The following is a 23,034-nucleotide window of genomic DNA, read 5'->3' as shown; positions in this document are numbered from 1 at the left end:
AATCGAGATGGTTTGGGGTGAGCTGGACCGCAGAGTGAAGGCAAAAGGGCCAACAAGTGCTAAGCATCTCTGGGAACTCCTTCAAGACTGTTGGAAAACCACTTCAGGTGACTACCTTTTGAAGCTCATCAAGAGAATGCCAAGAGTGTGCAAAGCAGTAATCAGAGCAAAGGGTGGCTACTTTGAAGAAACTAGAATATAATACATGTTTTCAGTTATTTCCCACATTTTTATTAAGTACATAATTCCACATGTGTTCATTCATAGTTTTGATGCCTTCAGTGAGAATCTACAATGTAAATAGTCATGAAAATAAAGAAAAGAGGTGTGTCCAAACTTTTGACCTGTATTGTGTGTGTGTGTGTGTGTGTGTGTGTGTATATATATATATATTCTCATTTATATATTGTTCCTTTAAAAAAAGCTAAGCTACACACCTGTTCTTATCAACCACCAATAAACATTAACATGTACATTCTGTAGACCGGTCTGTTATGGATACTCACCAATATGCTGTCCACTTTTGATTGTACAGATTTGCTACAATGAAAAAAAAAGAGAGCAAAAGACAAAAATGTGAATAAATGACTGGGGATAAAAATAACATTGATACATGCAGGGTTTTCTTATTATTTCAACTAAGTTTGGTTTTATTTCCTGTCCCTGGTGACCTGTTGTCTTTGTATGGTATAAAATCTGATAAGAAACTAGTTACCAGGAGACTTCGGATGTGCTGAAAAATGTGTTGCATCACAATGAAGTAAAGGAATTGAAATCAAGACATTTTGTTTTTATATATATCTTCTCAGATATCATGATATGCAGTGGCTTTGGTAAGTATTCAGACTCTTTTTGCACACTTTATTGTGTTACAGATGATTCAATTCAAAATGGATTTAATGAACTTGTATGCCATCAATCTACAAACAATAAACAATATCAAAACAGCAAAATCATATTTCAGAATGTTTGGCAAATGTATTTAAAATCTAAGTCTCTCATTTGTATAAGAGGTCAGGCCCTTATTCAGAATCAACTTTGACAAAAACAAACAAATTACAAATTACAGCTTTAAGTCTTCTTCCTGGCAGATCCTCTACAATTCAGTCAGCTTGAATGGGGAATGTGTGAACTGCCATCTTCAGGTCTTTCCACAAAAGTTTTTTGGGGTTCAAGTCCAGGCTTTAGCTGGGTCATTCAAGTACATTCTCAGATATATCCCAAAGGAATTTCAGCGTTGTCTTAGCTGTCTGCTTCGGGTTGTTGTTGTGCTGAAGGCTAAACCTTCTGTAATTGTGTGCACTCTGGAGAAGGTTTACTTCTAGCTCCTTTTTGTATTTGGCTGCATTCATTTGGAACATTCAAAGCTTTAGAAATGGTTTCATACCCATGCCCACATCTCACCCTTGACACCAATTGATCGTGAAGGACCACAGAGAGTTCCTTGGACATGATGGCTTGGTGGGAAAAGCCCTGTGAATTGTGGGGCCTTATATACAGGTGTTTGCCTTTTTAAATCATGTCCAATCATTTGAATTTGCCATTGGATAACGCCAATCAAGTTCTAGGGGTCTTTGTCCTCATTCACTGCTCCCTATACAATGGACCAATTTGACACTTATGAATTCTTATCATTTTGCGTTGTAGGCAGGTGTAGTTTGCACCATTGTAATTTTTGCATCTGTAAAATGTAGTGAATTGCATTGTGGGGTCCATGCGATGGACAGTACTTTTTTGTTTCATAGGCCTTTTTTTTTAACATCACACATTTTGACTTGTCATGGCAGTCAAAAACCAGGTGTTAATAATAACAGTATCAATGGCTCTGTTCCATTTGAGTGTCCTAGTAAGTGATAACAGTTTGACAGTGAACCAGCATGCACAATACCACACATGCTTTTCCTACTGTGACATGATAAAATGTCCTCTGCAAAAAAAGGCCAATTTTGGACCATGCACCATAGTTGATAATAGCAATTTCAGACACATCCTTAGAAGTATTTCAAGGATAATCAAAGCAGGTGCACCAAATGATAAAGAGTAAAGACTCTGAACGCTTATGTAAATGAGCAACTTAATTTTTTAGTAATATTTAATAGATTTGTAAAATAAATGCCTCTTAAACACGTTTTTACTTTGTCACTATAGTGTAAGTGCATTTCATCAATTTTAAATTACATCTATAAAGTGAGCTAAATATGGGGTTTGAATTCTTTCCAAAACCACTGTACAGTATGTCAGATGTATAGATACTAAAACGTCAAGTTATTTAGTTGCTTTTAATCACAATCTATTGCATGGTGATGAGAACTCAAATAGAAATAATTGAGTTTTAACCATTTCTAAAGCCACTGTAGAAAATAAACATGTTAAAACCAAACCCTTATTAGCAGAGTGCCTTGTATTGTTATTAGCGGCATTCAATCAGTGTGAGGCTGTCTCTCTATGGAGCCGTCTGGTTTGACACCTGTCATCCTGAGCATCAGCACCACTGGTGGATTTGGTGTCATCTATCACACATGGCCTCCTATGGCTCGATGCTAATGATTATAGCTACTACTGCTGTAAATAACCAGTCGTTAACGTGTTATTAATGCATAAACAGGTAGCGGACAGCGTAGCTCTTCTCGCTGATGTCGTATTTCCGTTAAATAACTGCGTTTAGCACGGGAGCATTCGTGTTATTTTCAGTCGCTTTGTGCAGCACACATCCTCCCTGCCACTTCACAGCCAGATACGCTAATTATAAGGCTACTGCTAGCGATAAGGAGAGTGTGGCTGTTTGAGGATTATTTTCATCCTTACCAAATTGAATTCTTTATTTTGAACTGTAACGCGTTAGCCTCGGGCCCTTGGAGTCCTGGCACCAGCGCTGGAAGAGAGCCTAATCCCGAGGCAGGCTTCTGACCAGGTTGTTGTTGATCATCAGCCATCACGATGGAGGGGTGGTGGGGGAGCTTTAACAAGTAGGCCTCATCCCCGGCTGTGCACTGCACCGGACCCACCGCTGCTGGAGCGGCTCAGTCAGCTAGGACAGCCTGCTGAATCCACCACAGAGCATGGCTACAAACACTGTGATCTGACCCTCGCAAAACACAAAACTAAACCATAAAAACCACCCGGGAATACAAAAGGCATTTCGTAGAGGTCTCTCGGCTGCCGCAAATAGCACGCCTGCAGCAGCCAGCAGCAGCTACAGACGAGCTGCCTGCGTCAAGTTACAGACAGGTAGCACAGACAAGCCCGGAAATACACTGGGATTTCGCTTTCGAAATAAAAGCATACGATTTGACGAGTTTAAAGGTTCCCATTTCTTTGCAAGTCTGTCTTTAAAACAACCCCTCACATGTCCAGATGTACATAAAATTTTCTTTTATGAAGTTAGGCCTAATGAGGAGGACTTTTTTGTTTTTCCCAAGACAGCTTTCCTTGCGGATAGTAACACAGAGAGGGTATTTAGTACTAAAAAGAGTAACTTTGGAAGACCACAGCTCCAGGTAAACTTAGGAGTGTATTTTTTTTGCACAGAACAAGGACAGTAGATTGTTCCCCCCCACCATCGCTTACATTGGAAGCACATCAGGAAGGGGTCTTTTAATGACCTGTATGAACAGGAGGAACGATTATGGCATGGAAAACCTGTTATACAAACCTGTTATACAACCAACAACTTGAGTTGGACAAAACAACAGTTTGCGAATTTATGATGGACATTTTCTGACATTTTATAGACAAAATCAATAATCAATTAACTGAAAAAAGATTGATCGAAGATAATCATTGCAGCCCTATTTGAAAATAAATCGTTTTGTTTTAAGAGTTTTAATTTTAAATTCCTGACGGGGATTTTATTTTTTCATTGTGTTACCTGTAACTTGATGCTGGTCTTTGCGATGCAGTTCTGCTGTCAGCCGGCAGGGGCGCTGCTGCAGGAAGCTGGTTGATCAGATAGTGACAATGACGGGTAAACAGTCAGGATGATATCACTTCAACATGTAACCTGGTCATTTACCAGCGTGTGTATTGATCAAATGCTCTACCAATATGTTTCTATCAAATGATAATCTGATCAGACTCTTGGAGGAAGTGCTGAAACACCAAACAGATTGTTCCAAGATTTCTCTTTGCTCATCACACAGCTGACTATTTTTTTCCCCTTCGGCTGAAATCTGAGACACAGCTGGCGAAAAAATAACCTGCAAGGATAAATTGGATTGAGGCTGTCTGTACCAGATATAAATATACGTTAACTTATGCCACACCAGTAACCCTGATGTAAAATGACACATGTTACACAAATGTCCAGTTCATTTAATTATAATTACTGTTTTTAACCTACTTATAATTAGTAATGTTTTATTCAGAGGAATGAAGCCACCAGGTCAAGAAAAACAAGACCTAAATAAATTCTTTCATCATGACTTATTTTATGCTGCCATCTATTGATGGAAACAAGTAATGTTACTCCAATGCTCCACTGACACCATGGTCATGAAACATAATGCAAGACAGCAATTAGACTCATGCACACATGGCAAAGGCATGTATGGACAAGTACACAGTAACTCTTAATAGAAATGTTGCTACTTGGCTTCTGTTTCTTTGCAGGACGGAAAGTTGCTCTGCTCCAGTTTTGTTTATTTAATGTCTGTTAGCACATGATGTTACTACTTTTCTGTTTATCATATGCAGTAACTAAACCTTTTTTTCAGTGCACAGAATTGACAAGGAGTCTTTGACATGACTACTTCTGTGTGTATGTGTGTGTGTGACATTTTTTCAGTATTATAACCTCCTTTATTTTGGTTAACTGTTTCACTGGCACAAACATAGACCAACGCACCAATACAGTCTGAATGGATGAAAGGTAATGCCTTACATTTTTGTGTTGTGAGTAATTTACACAATGTAGTGATATAAATAATAGGATACAATGAATACAAAATATTGCTTGTAATCAAAAATCTGAGAGACAGGAAGTACTTAAATTAGAAAATGATTTAAGTGCTTTATTTTCTGCTGAAAGTTCAGAGTCCAATTGGGTGTTTGTTTGCCTTACAAGGACACTGGATTATACGATAATATGGATATCAGTAGGCTATATTCCAGGAATCATGTATTTAGTACCAGTATTAGGATGAAAATGATGGCAGTAGAATAAGAAAAGCCTGACTGGTGAAGGTAGTTATGTCACCATGTTTATACATGCATAATCACATCATATTTGTTATGAGTATTGTTTGATTCCCTGTGTTTGACACAAATCAGTTTTACATAATTAATAATTTACTAAAATGACACAAGTGTCCTTGAATTGTTTTTGAAAAGTATTTTGGTGGTGTGCATGGTGTGTATAAAATGTATGCCTTAAACCTTTCCATTACTAACATTGGCTTGTTAGTAGATACAGTAACTTAAATGGCATCAAATATACTTGCTATCTCCACCTTCCACTGCACCCTGGGACACAAGAAGGAGATCTAGTGTACACTTTTTAGAGTTTCCGAAAAGATTTTTACAGCATGTATAACGACATTATTCTCAGATGTATTGAGTTTGGGATGAATATAAAAGTATTTTGCTGTAAAGAAAACGTTAAACGTGTACAGGTTAATGATCATAGAACAGGTTTGTTTCCAGCACAGTTTATAGTGATACGATATACTTTATTGTTAAAAGACACAGTATATAAGTTACTGTACATACAACAAGGTAAGATATTGCACATGATATGTAAAATATTGCATGTGCCCTGAGATAAAATATATAAATACATAGGCATTATAAAATGAAGAAGGTAAATCATGACAAAAACATTAAACCATAGGACAAAATGCCTAAAACTAAATACAACAGTGCCTCCTTGCCTATGAACTTCAAGTAAGGATTATAGCATGTGCTTAATATGAATTTAAATTTTAAATAATATATATAAAAAGGAATTACTGGTGGCTGCTAACAGAATTTGAGCCCCTAATCACACAGTTGGTTTTTATTCTTCACTATGCAGATGATATTGTTCTTGTAGCTGAGATATATAAAAAGGCTTGAAGAGCATGTTAAATATTTATATTGGTCATACACTTTCTTAATTATAGAAGAAAGTTCATGACAAGAAAAATATTTGATTTACATTTTGGTTTAATAGCGATACCTATTTGCAACTTTACTGTATAAATATTATGCTTGATCTTAGACTAAGCTGTAGTAGTTTAAATATAATATTGTGATCTTTTTTAAACATGAAAACTATGATTTTGTTTTTAGTTTTAGGATTATATAATTTAGTTGTGGTGTGTAAACGAGATGTGGGTAACAGTCTCGGGAATTGTAAAACATTTTCTCACTTAACAGTCTTTAATTATGATCAGATGGCCAAAAGGTCTAATTTTTTAATTGCTGGTGTAATTCGCTTCAACATTTATATATTCTTGGCAATTTCTCCTTCTCTCCATAATGTATCATACACACATCCATCAGACCTTATCATTTGCTAGCTTGTTAACAATACCGGAGGTGTGGAACAGTGACACTTCATCTAAATCTCAAGAAAATGTTGTTTCCTTGTTAGTCATTGTTTTCTCACTCTATTTTTGACCTTCGGTTGCTGGCTATTCTGGACTGATTTATTTTACTGTCAATCTCCTGTCACTTCTGATTTGGGCTGTAAGGTCTCATATCAGTAGTCTTTGCCCTTGCTCATTCCTCCAAATGTTAAGATTTGCACAACACTCTTACCAAAGTTGCTGCCATTTTTGTGGCCATAACGACACAGAAACAATTTACAATATCTCCTCAATGCAGCTACTTAGTTCTAAGTCATGTGTACATTGCTTGATTATTCAAATTTAACACAAAATGTTACTTTTTAGAGGAATTATTTTACATTATGCTGTGCCATATTTGCCAAACACCTGCCAATCTTTTCTCCCTTAAACTTAAATACAGGCTACTTAAAATTCAAAGACATATATAAATATAATGAGAAATATATAAAGAAAAAGCTGACCATAACCATATATATATATATATATATATATATATATATAAGAGGCATAATGTAACACATTATGTGTTACATTGTTTACACATAACACATTAATTGCCCTCAAACAACACTTATTTAGGAACTGGTGAATGTGGGACAGCGAGGTCACCGTGGTGCAGAGGTCGGTGAGTCTGGCTCTCACGTGCACTGTGCAGCCATGGCTGCTCCAATCCTCTTACAACCCCCACTTCTTCCTGCACTCAAGCCAGACTTTAAGATCAGCCTGCCATGCTCAGGTCTTATCCTGAAGATACAGTAGATCCTCAACACAGAGTCACGCCAGCAGGTATCAAACACCACAGCCAACACGCTTCTCTCTGTATGCCTACTTCTGTGTAGTAGGTTTAGTAGTAGTTTGCTATTAAGATGCATTCACTGACATGTCCGCTCAAGAGAATTATTTACAGATATTTTCTGTATGAATTGCTTTAGAAGAAACAAAATACTGTTTAAGAAAAGCATATGATGTACAGCATAATCCAAACTATTTTAATTTGTCTGGCAAAATCAGCACAACTGTTGTTGGTAACCTACTTCTAGTTCAAGCACTCAAGTGCTCATCCAAAGGATTCATTGTTTAAATTGATAGGAACTAAGCAACTAGAGCTAAAAGGATTAGTCCATTAATTGATTAGTCCATTAACAGAACATTAATTGGCAGCTTGTTTTGTTCATGTTTTAAGGAAAATTGGCAAACATTTAAGGTTTCCAGCTGTTAAATCATGAGAATGTTCTTTATGGGCAAAAGAAATAAAATTATGTCATAATATATCACCTTGGGTTATGGTAAATGATGATAGGCTTTGTAATAACTTCATTAATTGAGGCAATTACCGGTAATTGAAAAAAAGAATCTGTAGATTAATAAAAGTAACTAAAGGTTATCTTTTTGCAAACGCTCAACCTGAATAGATGTGGTCCTGTAAAGTATCCACAGTGTGCCTGCAATAAGGAAGACATTTTAGAAATTTTACCCCTCAAATACTGTTATCATGTCCCATAAATAACACTGTTAATTCCAAAATGTGTAGGTAAGCCATGTTTCCTTCTGGTTTATCATTTCAGTACCACAATTAAATATGGGAGTCCCTGGCTTTGACGTCACTTACACAACCTATCCCAGGCCGGACTGTCATTGCAGATTTTATACAGCGTTTTTTTTTCCCTTTTTTTCTTGGCGTCCTGTAGAAGAGCGGATGGGAAATTCTGATGTCATCAACCTTGGCACAGCGGGACAGAAGAGCATGCAAACCCTCAGGGTGCCACGATTGGTGCCCATGTGTTTGTGCCCCGTAGATGGTGAAATAGATGGTGTGGTGCTGCCCGCCTGTGCTGCACCTGCGCCTCAGCATGCTGATTGATCAGTTTGGTCATGTGGAATGTCACCATCTGCTCCCCAGTCCCACTCACCCCTTCTTGTGTGAATGCCAATCACTGGCAGGAAGATAGTTATTTAAGCCATGTCAAATCAGGCGCATGACGATGAACAATATGCCAGGAACACTTGAAATGTGTGTTGCAGCCGTAGTATGCACAACAGCATATCTTACAGTAAAAGGACAACCATGACTTCAGACTGCAAATGGGTGTATGCTTTCTTTGTGTTTTTTTCCTTTCACTAATATATTCTGCAATAATTGAATTTTATAACTGAGGCTGCGTGATGGTGTGATTGTGTGCATGTGTTTTTATTTTTTTTGCACGTAAAAGTCTTCATTTTTACTTTCTTTTATTTTAAGCACGGCTCCTTCTTTATTTCTCCACCATCCCCTTCAGTTGCTCCTTTTTGGCCTCCTAATGGTCAACAACGTATCAGGAGGCCATCAGGAGTGACATTCTTCATTGTAGAGTGTCATAACCAATGACATTTCAACCATGGGAAAATAAAGATATGCAAATTTGAACTCATTAACATTTGCATTACCTGTTTGAATAATCGCACTCCTGACAAGACTGCAATTAACTAAGATTGATGCAAAGTTCAGGGTTAGGGGACTGTATATATTTGCTCTTGGATCATTTACCCAAGAGATGTGTGTGTGTGTGTGTGTGTGTGTGTGTGTGTGTGTGTGTGTGTGTGTGTGTGTGTGTGTGTCTGCGTTATGCATGCTTAGGAGAACTGATCTCTGTCAGAGGAAAAGGTCATTCAGTAGCCACTGGTGTTCCTGGAACATTTGTAAATTAATTTTGTTATTCATTTTTAGCTAAAGACACCTGCATTAAGGACAATTTGCCTTTATAACCTGCATCTTAACTTAGTAAAAAAAATGAATAACTGTAGGACAGACACTATTCCTAGAAAAACAAGGAAAGGTCATAAAATGATCGTTCTGTTGAAGATAAAGGACTTCAACAGTGTTCCTGCTGCTTAAATAAGGTGATGGATATCTTCCTAAACACCATCGGTTCATTAAATAAATAAAAAATATTTTTTTTTTACAAACATAAGGTGACTATTTTTAAACTGCACTAGCTGTGTATTAAAAGTCATACATTGGGGAAGCACAACATGCATTTTGTTAATGACCTAAATAGAAATAGATGTTATGGAAAGATTCCACATTACACACAGTCCCATGTGGCTTTAGTGTAAACACTGGAGGGTTAGTAAGACAACGAGTTCAAGATAAAGACTGGGCTGATGTCTCAGTAGGAATTATTTGATTGGATTCTTGTGAGGTCTCTCTAGGACAAAATGCCTTGCCAGGACAGTGTGGCATACTGAGCATCACGCCAACTGCAGTGTTTTTTTCCCCTCTCTGGCAAATCGTGTTTATGTAACATACAGAGAATACTGCACAAAATGAAGCAGGTCAGCTCCTTGTACTGTTTGCACACCCTCTATTCTGGTTGTTAAAGCATTTGAATATGAACAGTGGACTTCCTATGACAGGTTTCTGAAGAAAGTACCCGGAAATCCTAAATCTAGTAGTGTATTGGCACATGCAGTAAGTCACTGTCAGTTTCAGCACCAGGGCAGCGGACAGTGGATTTCACTTATCACAGGAAGTCTGACTGTTTAAGTGTTTTACATTAACACAGCACCCAGGCAGGGTATGTATAAATAACTTTTAGCCCAGCCGCCGGAGGAGCTCAACACGCCACACGTGCCTACAAACTAAAGATTTAGATCTATTTGTACATGTAGGTCAGAAAGGGGTGTGGTAGCCTCTGTTTACTGGAAACCTCTACCTGCCTAACAGGAGATAATCATCGTCACCGTCATCACTGCTAACAGGGATTTCTGAGCTTGCTTGCATATGATTTTACATAGGAAAAGGATGACAGCTGAACAACAAAATGTATAACCCACACTGGTTATGGCTTTTTTTCCCTTTTCCCTGGTGTGGTCAAGGTGTTTGATCATGCGTCGGTGGGGAATTCCCTGATAATTACAAGATATTTTAATGATGCCATTTTGCACAGACTCCTTAATAATCAACACACACCAAACACTACAGCCTGACTATGTTTATTGTTATACTTCTCGTTAGTAAAATAAAAAAGATTGCTTATAATATTCTAGACCAGGCTTGTAATACAGTAATAGCATCCCGTGGCCACCCCTCTCTGCTGCCTGGAATGGTCCAGCCCTTATTTGCATAAGTTGTCTGCGGGTAGCTGCATGACCAGCAGGGGTAGGTTAGGGGAAGGAGTGCATGTGGACCACATCCACATGAGTAAAGACACGGACAGACAAGCTGCTTGTGGACTGTATTGAGAGCTTGGAGTCTTGCACTGAACCAGACGGAGTTATGTACTGTGCTCATCCTGTCTCTGGCACAGGCAACAACTCATTGATGTATTGCTACAACATGAAACCAGTAAGTACATGTATTATATGTATGTTTTATTTTCAGAGGACACATGGAACTGTCAGTTTGTTTGGTGATGATGCTCCTAGACTCTTTGATAGTCTTCTCAGATGGTCTGTTTGCTTGTCTGTTGACTTGCCTAATGAAACACTGATTTCCAGCTTTATCCATTACTGTAATAGTGGTTGAAGAGAGTGTTCTCTAACTGACATCCAAAATGTTGCATCAGGAGGAAATTCATTCACGTGCAACCTGTATAAAAGTTAAGAGAATTATAACTTAACATTTTCTCATTTGCATATACCTTTTAATGAGGCCTTTCAGAATTGGTGGGGATGCTTCCTACTCTGCACAGAACATTTGTTGGGATGTAAGGTTGTTTTATCTGGCTGAATCATCGTGTGTGTGTGTGTGTGTGTGTGTGTGTGTGTGTGTGTGTGTGTGTGTGTGTGTGTGTGTGAGTGAGTGAGTGAGTGATAAAGGTTTTTGTGTTTTGGGGAGATCATGTCTGTTTGTGCGGAATGTGTCATTACTTTCTTGAAGAGTTGTGTATACATGGTATGTAAGCTTATTCCTGTTCTTACTTCAGTAGTTGCAACTTGCCAGAGTTAATGCAAGAACAAGGTAAAACTCTCTGTGAGTTGCCCATTGGTCACTTGTTTGTTTGTTTGGTTCCCCATTAAAAGCTTTTAAACCAAGTTAAGGATGTTATTCTTTGAGAATCAAAATCATGATTACCTACAAATCATACAACTTATAACAACTCACCATGCACAGCACCTAAAATAATGTTCAGTAACACCTCACTCACTTGTGGTTTTAACAATCTCATGTTGAAATGCACCGGTGAGACTCTTGCTTCCTGTTAGCAAAGCACCATGTAGTCAGGCCTAGCAGCAGAAAACATCTTGACATGAAGCAGATTGCTTCTATTTCTATTTGATTTAACCCCGCTATGTTGAAGCAGTCCCTCCACCGCTGCTGCCATTATCAAAGGCAGCTTTGATCTCTGTGAGACTAACCATATCCAGACATCGTGGATCACAGAGGCAGAAAATTGGTTGCATGTGACTGGAGTTGGCCGTGATGGAGCACAGCATAGGCCCTGAATAGCAAGTTGACATTTCACTCATCTAGCATGGTAATGCTGTGTACATTTACAGTACAATGGGAAAATAATATAGCTGTTTTTTTTTTGTACATTGTTGTTGTTCATTTTAGATGAAAATAACTTTTAAAATGCAACTAATAGATTGCCCAAAAAGGACACGTTTAAAATAAGTATTTCAAGCAAATATGAAGGTTATATAGTATTTCAATTCTCCCTTAGTTGTGGTTTTTATTTGCTGAAAAAAAAAGTCCCTTATCATTTGTGATGCTGTGATTGATGGTTCCTAATCAATGCTATGCTAAAAGAGGATGCCATGGTGACGGCCCCTCTCCAACGGGGGCCAGAGAGGGCGTGCTGGGGCGGGGGTGTGACCATTATTAACGGGTCGCCTGCTATGCTGATGGTAAGGAGGACAATTGGCTTTATCCTCCGCCATATGCTGCCCATGGCGGCTCAGACGGGCCCAGTGTCGGCAGGGGCTCCTCTGTTTGGCCAAGCCCACAATCACCATGGGACTCATGCCAACCAGGGTCACGGCTGTGTGTGTGTGTGTGTGCGCATGCGTGCGTGTGTGCGTGCGTGCTTAAGAGTGTGTGTGTGTGTAAGCCTGTGAGTGTGCTAGCACAAGCATACTCAAGAGAGTCTTTAATAGCCTGCTTTACAGAACTTGTCGTCCGGGTAACTGACACCCCATTGATGCTGTGCAGGGAGGTTTATTTTCATTTCCTGGGGCACATCAAAGCAATCGAGGGAGGTGCAGGTGCAGCCCAGACCTCTTGGTGGGTTTGAGTGAGTGAGCATGTGTTGGTGTGTTTTGTCTGCATATGTGCAGTTTCTAGCCTTGTGCTTTACAATTAAAAGATTAAAAAAAAAAACATTAACCAAAGTTAAATTCTTAGACCTGTTTGCTGTTTACTATATTTTCTTTTATTTTGGAGGAAATTGTATCTCAGTCTTCTGAAGCCAGCCAAACCTGATCATGATTAGGGCAGGGATTTCTCATGGTGAATGGTTCCTAAATCCGGATGAGGAGGTGCATGGATCTGCAGCTTATGGATTATCGCAAATGCTCTAAGTGTGCATCAGCTCTCTGCTTTGTTTCTGTAATACTGTTGCTTCAGCTCACACTCACAGTATTCATGTGTTTGTGTCAGTAAGATTTGTGTGAGTGTTACAGACAGACAGAAAAATATTGTTTGTGTACATTATGTCGAGGTTCAAAGTTGACAATGCCTTAAACAAGCTATTTTCCTTAGGTTTATGGGCAGTCTCCCACTAATGACGACATCAACCAGAACTCATCTTCACATTCGTCCAACAAGGCCCACAGCAATGTGTTCGCAAGCACCTTCTTTGGTGAGCTCAAAAACAATACTAAACAACCATGATTATTTCAGTAGTGGGGTAATGACTGTAATAAGAATCATTCTGCTTGGGTTCAGCAACTCAAACCTATCGTCCCTTTAGTATGGTGGCACCTAAAGACATATACAAATACTATATGAGTTTTTTGGGATAACAAAACAGCCATCAACTATTTGGTCATAAATCAAAGTAATTCAAATTTGACCTAATGATGGTGCTAGATAAAAAATCAGACGATCAACAAAGTTATTAAAATGCATTCTTAGGGAGAAATGAATGTGTGTACAGAATTTGACTACAATACATCCAATAGCTGTTGATGTTTCACTTAAAACCACAAACGTCAACCTCATGGTGGCGCAAGAGGGAAAGTCAGAGGATCCCCTCAAGTCACTTGGATTCATCCTCTGGGGACCATGAATGGGAAATTTAATGGCAGTCTATCCAATAGTTGTTTATTATATATTTTAGTTTTAAGAACCACCTAAAAGAACTATTCAAACAATGGCATGAAAATAGAATTAAGATTACATTGAAATTTGAGTATCAAATTTAAAAAGCCTTTAAAAACTGCACATTTCCTATGATTCTCAGTTATATAAATTAACATTTTCCGGCCATTGATTGACTGCTGTAGAGCTTCATGATTTAACTGCTGCTTGAAATGCTGCTCCAGTGCCGGCTATAACATATTGTTATCTATTTCAGAGGGGACGAGCAATTCGCCCGACATCTGGAATGCTGTAAATGGGCTGAACCAGCAGGGCTATGAAGGTGCATTGGGAGCAGCCACAACCCACCAAACACAGCCGGGGAGCCACAGCAGCCTGCAGCCACCACAACACAGCCACCTGGTGAGATTTACCTCCAGGACCTTGGATCTTGACAGCACAGCACTTTTTAACCCCTGCTGACTGTAATGTGTGTTTGCTTACTGTTCAGGACTACTCCCCACATTCAGTGATGGCTGCTGACATGAACAGGGGTCTCCCACCAATGTCCACTTTTCACCGCAACAATACAGCGTCACACACTCCGTCAATCAACACCTCAGAGAATTCAACAGGTGAGGAAATGGAGAATATAATCTTCACTACTTATTTCATCTCTGGTTAATCTGCTCTTTATTGTAATATCTTACAATTGGTGTTTTTTTGTTTCAGTCTCAGGGCGCAAGGGACATGTGTCAGGAGGATCACAGACGGGCGATACCTTGGGCAAAGCTCTGGCCTCTGTAAGCATGCACCACCTTAATCCAATTAGCCCGGCTCATCTATGCCGTGTTATGTTCAAACAGTCAGATCAGAGCATAAAGCAAAGCCCTGAGAGCCCCAGCTGCATAATGCAAAAGGAAAATAGTGGCTTGTCCCTGCCTGTAACAGACTAGTGCATATTAACGAAGGGTTACTCTTGTGCTGCTGGACTTTTTATTGGCTGCCGACTAGTAAAATGACCAGAATTGATGAGTTTAGTTCAGGTTACGAGCCTGTTCCAAAGGCTGTGGCAGTAGCTGTAAAACCTTACACAGAAATGACAAGTTGTGCTTTTAAAATGATCCATGTCCTACTCACACTCCTCCCCCTCCTTCTCTCTCTCTCTCTCTCTCCCTCCCTCCCTCCCTCCGTGTCTGCTGCCAGATTTATTCCCCCGATCACACCAGCAGCAGCTTCCCCTCCAGCTCGTCCACACCGGTGAGGTCTCCGTCTCCGCTGCCCAACGCGGCTGAACCGGCAGGTAAACTGGAGTAACACATGGTGCTGTAGCTGCTGTCCAGAGTGAAATATTATTTACATTCTGTATTTTCCAAACCTTTTTATGGTCTTAATTTGGTTGTTTTCTTCCTCTCAGGTACCAACATGTGGCCCCGGAGTTCAGTTCAGGCACTAGTGTCACCAAACTATGAGTCTTCACTTATATCATTGGTAAAGACCTAATATATATATGATATAATATATCACATGCCTGATGTTAAAATTATTATTGTGTCATGAATGAATGGATATATAAATAAATGAAACTCATGAGAGCATTGCAGCAAATATAATAAGGAAAAAAATGCAATAAAGTACAAAAGACAAGAAATATATACTCAATATAAAAAACCTAAAAAAAAATTAAATAAAAGTATATTCAAGCAAATAAACAAGTAAATGCATTAGTATGTGCACATACCTACAATAATTTGGACTATTATAAAAATACCAATATAATAATTTTATACTCCGCAGCAAACACCCAAAAGAGACTGCAAATGGTTATAAATAAAACTTTGCACTGTACATAAAGTGTGTGGACTGAATTATTTTGGAATGATGGTAACCTTAAAGAAATGGCTTCATATTTTTTTAAATAGGCTTATTTGCTTTCTTGCCAAGAGTTAGCAGAGAAGATTGATACCTTAGCCTAGCTTAGCATAAAAACTGGAAACTGGGTGAAACAAGGTTAGCCTGTTAAGTTAAGCTAACCGGCTGCTGGCTGTAGCTTCATATTTAATGCACAGACATGAGAGTGGTATTGATTTTGTCAGATACCTCTTGGCAAGAATGTAAATAATGCTAGTCTCAAAATATTGAACTATTCCTTTAAGGTTGGACCCCCAGGAAGAATAGTCTTCACTACGGTGATGACTAATGGGGATCCTCAATAAACAGGTTTCTATCATTCAAAAAACTTACCTTTTTTGTTACTTTGTGACTTTTTTGAAAGAATGAATTTTAGAGCTGCAATTTGTTAAAACAAAATGTCTCATCTTTAACTCAGAGGATATTAAAAAACGGTGTCCAGATTGGCAAATGCTACAAACAAACATTGTGTTTGCAGTCTCAGGTGGAGGACCGACTAGACAGACTGGACGATGTGATCCACGTCCTGAGGAACCACGCTGTGGGCCCCACAGCCGGCCTACCCACTGACATCCACGGCCTGCTAAACCAGAACCTCCACGGCCACCTGGGATCTGCCAGCACTCTACCGCTCACCTGCCACACTTCAGCCATGGTTAGCAACCCTTTCTTTGATGGAAGGACAGGGCTGCGTGTATGGAAATCCTATATATATGTCTGTGTGTGTGTGTGTGTGTGTGTGTGTGTTGGTATTCAGTTTCAGGAATTTTCCACCCGCTATGTCTGCATGTTTTCCTCATGTAAAGGTTGTTGTCCTTAAAATAGGAAACTGAGCACAATGGGAGAGCGCTGTGACGCGTCAGCCTTGTATGGAGAGTGCACACTATGTGCAGACTCTAATTCCACTGTGGGGTGATGGGGGACGCCTGTATTGTGCAGTTCCCATTCCAGCATGTTTCCCTTTCAGCAGACATGGGGATTTTGGCCCAGCTGGAGTGGAAGTATATATGGAAAGGATTTTTAGTGTAATCCTTTGGGGGAGGGAGGGTATTAAATTCTCTCACTTTTATTTTTCCAAATGATGTGTCTGTCCAAAGTGAATCATTCCTGAAGAGAATTAGTGATATGTGTAGGGAGTATATAGTAGTTTTAAGGGAAGGATTAAGATTGTCTAAGATTAAATTAATTCTGTAGACCGAGAGATCTACCCAGTATTACGTCGGAAATGAGGAGGCAGATGTTGGTTTTGTGACTTAATTGTCATTGGTTGGATCTAAAAGTTGTATGTGACTGAGCCAGGCTCGCTGTCTTATGAACATATTAATATATCATTCCTTTTTTTATGTGTCATAAAGGTTGAAGCAGTCAATATGAACAACAACCACTCAGCCTTCCAGAACCGCACACAAAATGGCCACCCATATTCAGCCAGACAGAGGGCCACGCTTAAGACCATGCAAAGTGGAGGTAAAGGCTGCTGCACTCATATGTTTCACCTCTTTTATCTGAACTTTTGAACCTTTGAGCCATTAGGACTTAAGAGATCTCACATTTTAAATATGTATGCTGTATATGTTTTTAATTATGTGTGATCTCCCACAGGAGGTCTGGGAGTTCAGAGTAATCTGGAGCTGAAAATGGAAAGTGGGCATAGGGAAGAGATGATGCACACCAATCATAGTCACAGCTCTGACAGCCAGAGATCAGATGAGGAGAGCGAACACAAAACACAAGGAGAAAACAGCAGATGTAACAGGTAAACAGTACCGCTTTCATGCTTTCCTACTTAGTATGAAAAAAAACAGCATTCCCCTGGTCGGAAAAACCAGTTCAGTGTGATCATTGAAGACTCACTGTGCTAAAATAATTGTGGTTTGCATGATTCATGAATATATATGTATGTATTTTGTGACAGTAAAATAGTACAGCAGATTTCAAAATAAAAGTCCCTCAGTCAAAGGCAAGTATTGGAGCCTTCTTGCCTTTCAGTTTCCACTAATTTAAAACATTGTCTGTCAGAACCCCTGCTGTGAAGGGCAGCTGTGTCCAAGCAAGCCTATTTAGCTCCGCCTCATATTTCTTCTTCATGTTGCATTAAGTTGCAGTAAATTAAATGAGGAAAAAAAGAGGAGCTGGCATGACATACAGTGAATGTTTAAGACATAAATGATTAAAAGGTGTATTTTGGTGGTGGGGTTATCGTAAAAAAATCTCCAAAACACAAGGGGTGCCAAAATAAATCTTTTTATACTACCGGTATCCTACCACTGTCGTCAGTATAAGAGTAAAATGCAGTATAGGATGAGTTTTCACTGCACTTGTATTAATTGTAATGGCAACTGACAAATTTTTTCATTAGCAAATAATCTGCCGATTCTTTTTCTCAATTAATCAAAAACCTCTGTTACAAGTTCCCGGAGGCCAGTGTGATATTAAAGAATTGCTTTGTCTGACCAGCAGTCCAAAACCCCAAAATATATTCAAATTACACAATTAAACAGCAGCAAATCCTCACATTTGAGAAGCTGGAAATAGGGAGTGTTTTACTTTTTTTTTGCTTAATAGATTTATTAAACACGTTTGCATTCAGTTGCACATCACTCACTCAATTGCCAATTAATTTTCTGTTTTATCAATCAATTAATCAACAAATCGTTTCAGCTCTACTGTATCTGTGACATCAGACTTAATCGTTGATGATGAAGGATGGCATTTTAATTTATGTTTTTGGTCTAAATGAGCCAGACTGTACATCTTGAAAATCTCACAGATTAATTTGAGTGTACGTCCTGGTGTCTCCAGTTTCAAAGGTCACTTAAGGACAAACCATGTTTTCTTCTTTTTTTTTAGCTCTATAATCTAGTTGAGGGAAATCGATGTTGGCATATGTAAACGATCGCCCAGCAACACTTTTTCTACTGGACATGTTTCTTTGTTTTGGTTTTTTTTTAAACTAAATGAGACAATGATTTAGATAATAAAATAATTATTAAAAGGTGACTAAAAGTGCATCTCTTAAATATCTATAGTTACTGACAGAGTAGAGATGTGCAAAAAACAAAAAAAACGTAAATACTCTCATGGATTAATTATTAATAAATGTGCGCTTGATCACATTATCATTTTGTCAATATAGTATGTAAGGCCATTTCACAGAACAAATGAGGGTATCTCAGATGATAATAGGAGACTCAATTACATGATGTCCGCTCAGTGACCAGCAGAGGGCAGAGAGACCCAGAAAATAACTCAACTCTTATGTGTGATCCACTGAAGCTTTAACATCAGTTAAATCTGTAACTGTTAATTAGCATCCTTACCAGTGTTTTCTCATATAAATCCAATTGATGTTGTAGTATCCATGAGGATGAGGATCTGAGCCCAGAGCAGAAGGCCGAACGTGAGCGCGACAGGAGGATGGCCAACAACGCCCGTGAGCGTCTGCGTGTGCGGGACATCAACGAGGCCTTTAAGGAGCTGGGCCACATGTGTCAGCTGCACCTGAAGAGTGAGAAGCCACAGACCAAGCTGCTGGTGCTGCACCAGGCCGTGGCAGTGATCCTTAGTCTGGAACAACAAGTCAGAGGTCAGTGTATCCTAAGATGTTTCCATGTCAAGGTAAATATGTAATGTAGAGAGTGAAGATAAGATAGAAACCACCAACTAGGGGTTGGGAGTTAGTGTAGGACAGTAACCAGTTGGTAAACATGTTTTTAGTCACAGTTTATCCAGAGTGAAATATCTTTTTAAACCTTGGGGGCAACAAAATTGGCTTTTTACACAATTAACAGAAATTGGGCAACATTATCATTTCATCTGTCATATCCACCTGATGAATGTAAGTTTTAGCTCTGCCCACCAACTCCTGAGGGAAATATCAGCACCAGCTAAATGCTCCACTATGTTCACCACTTAGTCACTAACTTCATCTGTTTGCTGTTTGATGCTGGGCAGGTAGTGTACAGTGGGCCTTTTCACCCAAAACTACACTGATGAGAGCTGAGAGAGTGAACCAAAACATTAAAGTTGCGAGCCGTAAAATGAAAACAATGGGCTGAGAGAAACAGCAATCTGGTGCATTGTCAGTGGGTTTGTCACGAGTGACATATTTTACAATGCATGTAGTCAAATTGATCAGTAATATACAAATATTGATTAGAACCGCTTTAAAGCCACTATGACACAATAATTGGTGATACACTAAGATTAATAATGACAGAAAAGTCGACATCCAAAGCAGGAATTCATGAGGTATTTTCTAACAGTTTCCCCAGAACTAAAATTCCTGAATCTGCATTACAAAAGGGTACACGTCTTCAACTTCTTTATTTAGTCAAACGCTAACCCATTATTGAATCCCACAGAGAGGAACCTGAATCCGAAGGCAGCGTGTCTACGAAGAAGAGAGGAAGAGAAGGCGTCTGCAGTCATGACGGATCCACAGTCCATGCATCTCGCTTTCCATCCCAGCCTGACAGACCCAGCAAACCCCATGGGCCACCTCTGAGCATCTAATACTGTAATAACTACTGCAAATCCAGCAATCAAGTAGGAAACATTCACTTTTGCAGTTACAGTCACGTAAACAGTTATACATCTGTGATAAGCATTTTCCAAAATAATAGATGCATGTTATAAGTTTTTTAGCCAATAGAAAATATGTTTCTTTTAAGAATATTGTTTTTGAAAAAATTTTAATGCTACCAAACAATATTTGGAACATCACTGTAATAATATGTATATGAAAGGTCTCATTTTGTAATTATCTCTGTGTCTTTGATGTCCAGATGTTGCGTGAAGTGCATCCCAGGAAGCGTCCAGCTGTTGGACATCCAGTGTTTCTTCTAAATTCGGACCAGAGTGGAAGGCGTCCACCTCTCAGTTGAACAATCATCTCCTCGCTTCCCAAACGGACTTCTAACTTTGTGCCTAAACTTAACTTGTAACAGACAAATGCATTGTAAGCTGCAGATGTTTTGTACATATTTTGTATATTTATTGATTATCTGTCCGTTTTGAATATATCTGAAAGGAAGAAACCCAGTAGTGACGAGGTGTCATCTGCAGTTTTAGATTTTTTCGCAGATCCAGATATGTTTTCTGACAGTGTATCACTATTTACCAGGTACACTCGTGATTTCCACCAGGTCAGAGGACTGACATTCCCACATCTGTGTGTTCAGACAACAGTTTGTCCTGTGGTGTGTGTGAGCGCTTCTGTTTGTGTGTGTGTGTGTGTGTGTGTGTGTGTGTGTGTGTGTGTGTGTGTGTGTGTGTGTGTGTGTGTGTGTGTGTGTTTGTGTGTGTGTATGTGTGTGTGTTTGTGCAGGAGTTTGACCATTCTGTGAATGAACAGATCTCCGAGAATGTTCTTTAACATGTGGGCATTATCTGTTATTTGTATATTTGTTAAAAATATGTGTTATACTGTAGCACTGTTGACAGGATTACACTTAATGATACACTAGTGGACAGAATCCTTCTTCTTCTCAGTGTAATTATCACTCTTCAGACGTAGTCCAAGCTTTTTGCATGTTTGAGTTTTTAGTAGAACATTACATTTGTTTTTATAAGTTATGTAACTTATCTTTTATACAAATATTGTGAATTTCATAATGTCTCTATTTACTTTTATATAAGAAAACCCTTGTGCAGTTTCACTAGATGTAGCCACAGTTCATGCTCTGAGCAATACAGTATTCCAGAATAATTGATGTCTTGTTTGCTTATCACACTGCTAAACAAATAATAATCAAACATAATCTGAATAATAATATCATAACATGTACAGTACGTGTACAGTTTGAAGTAGCCTAAAGGCTTGTGTCAAAATGATAATGTAGCAATAAATGTCTTTTTTTCAAATAGTTTGTGTCTGTATGTTCTGTAATATGTTTTAGTAAAACACATGCACACACACACCTACTGTACTGTATACATACAGTATAGTGTAGGAATAAGTACTCAAAGCCTTTATTTAAGTGAAAGTACTAATACAACAATGTAAAACTACTCTATTACAAGTGCATTCAAAAGTGTACTTAAGGAAAAGTACCTAAATATCTGTAAAATGCACTTAAAGTATCAAAAGTAAAAGTATTTGGCCTTTGCAACTTATACATTACCATATACTACATTATAAGAAGGTTGTAGTCATTGTTAGATTGTTATTGTCATTTAACTGTTGCAGCTGGCCCATGTGCAGCTAGTTTTAGTTACAGTTTTTTCCAGTGGTTTCCAACCTATGGGTCGGGCCCCTCCCTCCGAGCGGTCACAAGACAAATCTGGGGAGTTGTGAGATGATTAATGAAGTAGGAAAGTAAAGAAAAGCCAAAATTCTCAAGGTAATGAATGTGAAGTACAAAGTTCTAAAAGAAACTAAATAGTTGTTGCTGATCACAAAAACTGAAAATGATACAATGTAGCTTTAACACGTTTAGTAAAGCCTGAGCTGTATGACAGCAAAGACCAAACATTACAAACTACATCAGCTAAAAGAAACAGTTCTTTTACAAAGTTGCTGTTAAATGCTACAAAATTACGATCTAAAAAATGGCCCATAGTCAAGGTCGCCTATGGACTTTTCAAGGGGCTGACCATGTAATCGAAACATCCTAGGTTTGGCTCTGCATGGACCTTTGTTGCCTGTCATCCCTCTGTCTCTCCCTTCATTTCTTGTCAGTTCTCTCCTGTCAACTCTCCAATAAAGGACGTTCACATAGCTTGTGGTCTATTTATAGAAGGGCTCCCATTCAGAAACCAGTTCAGAAAAAAACCTTTATCCAAGGCCATCATACAAAGATGTAATTCAGGGGCACCCGAATGATCTGAAATAAGTATTTGATGAGGATCTTTTTACCATTATCCCCACATGAACATGTTTTTTACACAGAAAGAAGTCCAACTGAAACCTTAAATATGTCAAAGGACAACTACTGTGGTACTCCTTACCATAGAGCACCTTACCTGCCCTGTCACTGCAAGCGTCTCATGCTTATACATCCCTTAGTACATTCATGTGGATTTTGTATTTAGTATCATTTCTTTTGTTGTCCATATTATTCATGTGGATTTTTTTAAATTTTTTTTTTATTTTATCATCCTGTTTATGATGTACGTTGTGTGTGATATCTGTAAGCTACTGGGACCTTGAATTTCCCCTTGGGGATCAATAAAGTATCTATCTATCTATCTATCTATCTATCTATCTATCTATCTATCTATCTATCTATCTATCTATCTATCTATCTATCTATCTATCTATCTATCTATCTATCCATCCATCTATCTATCTATCTATCTATCTATCTATCTATCTATCTATCTATCTATCTATCTATCTATCTATCTATC

General features: G+C 38.6%; 2 protein-coding genes across 3 annotated transcripts in view; one reads left to right on the top strand and one right to left on the bottom strand.

Moving 5' to 3' along the window:
- rfx7b (regulatory factor X7b) overlaps nucleotides 1-3,203 on the bottom strand; it is a 17,587-nt gene extending 14,384 nt beyond the window's left edge. The window contains exons 1-2 of the mRNA XM_028585501.1: nucleotides 2,806-3,203; nucleotides 507-540 (exon numbers count right to left, since the gene is read on the bottom strand). Coding sequence (XP_028441302.1) covers nucleotides 507-540; nucleotides 2,806-2,933 — 162 coding nt within the window. The 5' untranslated portion in view covers nucleotides 2,934-3,203. The remainder of the gene's footprint in view (nucleotides 1-506; nucleotides 541-2,805) is intronic.
- A 7,467-nt stretch (nucleotides 3,204-10,670) lies between these two features.
- On the top strand, nucleotides 10,671-20,955 carry LOC114560397 (transcription factor 12). Of its 2 annotated transcripts, none has more exons than XM_028585742.1 (13): nucleotides 10,671-10,872; nucleotides 13,231-13,330; nucleotides 14,048-14,193; nucleotides 14,282-14,405; nucleotides 14,503-14,573; nucleotides 14,977-15,073; nucleotides 15,188-15,261; nucleotides 16,160-16,336; nucleotides 17,037-17,148; nucleotides 17,287-17,437; nucleotides 19,038-19,267; nucleotides 20,046-20,229; nucleotides 20,469-20,955. In XM_028585742.1, exons 1-12 carry the CDS (start codon nucleotides 10,804-10,806, stop codon nucleotides 20,186-20,188), a joined length of 1,494 nt encoding a protein of 497 aa, XP_028441543.1. In that variant the 5' UTR covers nucleotides 10,671-10,803; the 3' UTR covers nucleotides 20,189-20,229; nucleotides 20,469-20,955. The 2 variants fall into 2 exon arrangements, with proteins under 2 accessions (XP_028441543.1, XP_028441542.1); XM_028585741.1 differs by having other exon boundaries at nucleotides 17,284-17,437.
- Nucleotides 20,956-23,034: the final 2,079 nt, after the last annotated feature.

The sequence above is a fragment of the Perca flavescens genome, chromosome 8 (assembly GCF_004354835.1).
Source record: "Perca flavescens isolate YP-PL-M2 chromosome 8, PFLA_1.0, whole genome shotgun sequence".
NCBI lineage: Eukaryota > Metazoa > Chordata > Actinopteri > Perciformes > Percidae > Perca > Perca flavescens.
Note: the sequence above shows the minus strand (reverse complement) of the source record. Positions and strands in the feature narration are given on the sequence as shown.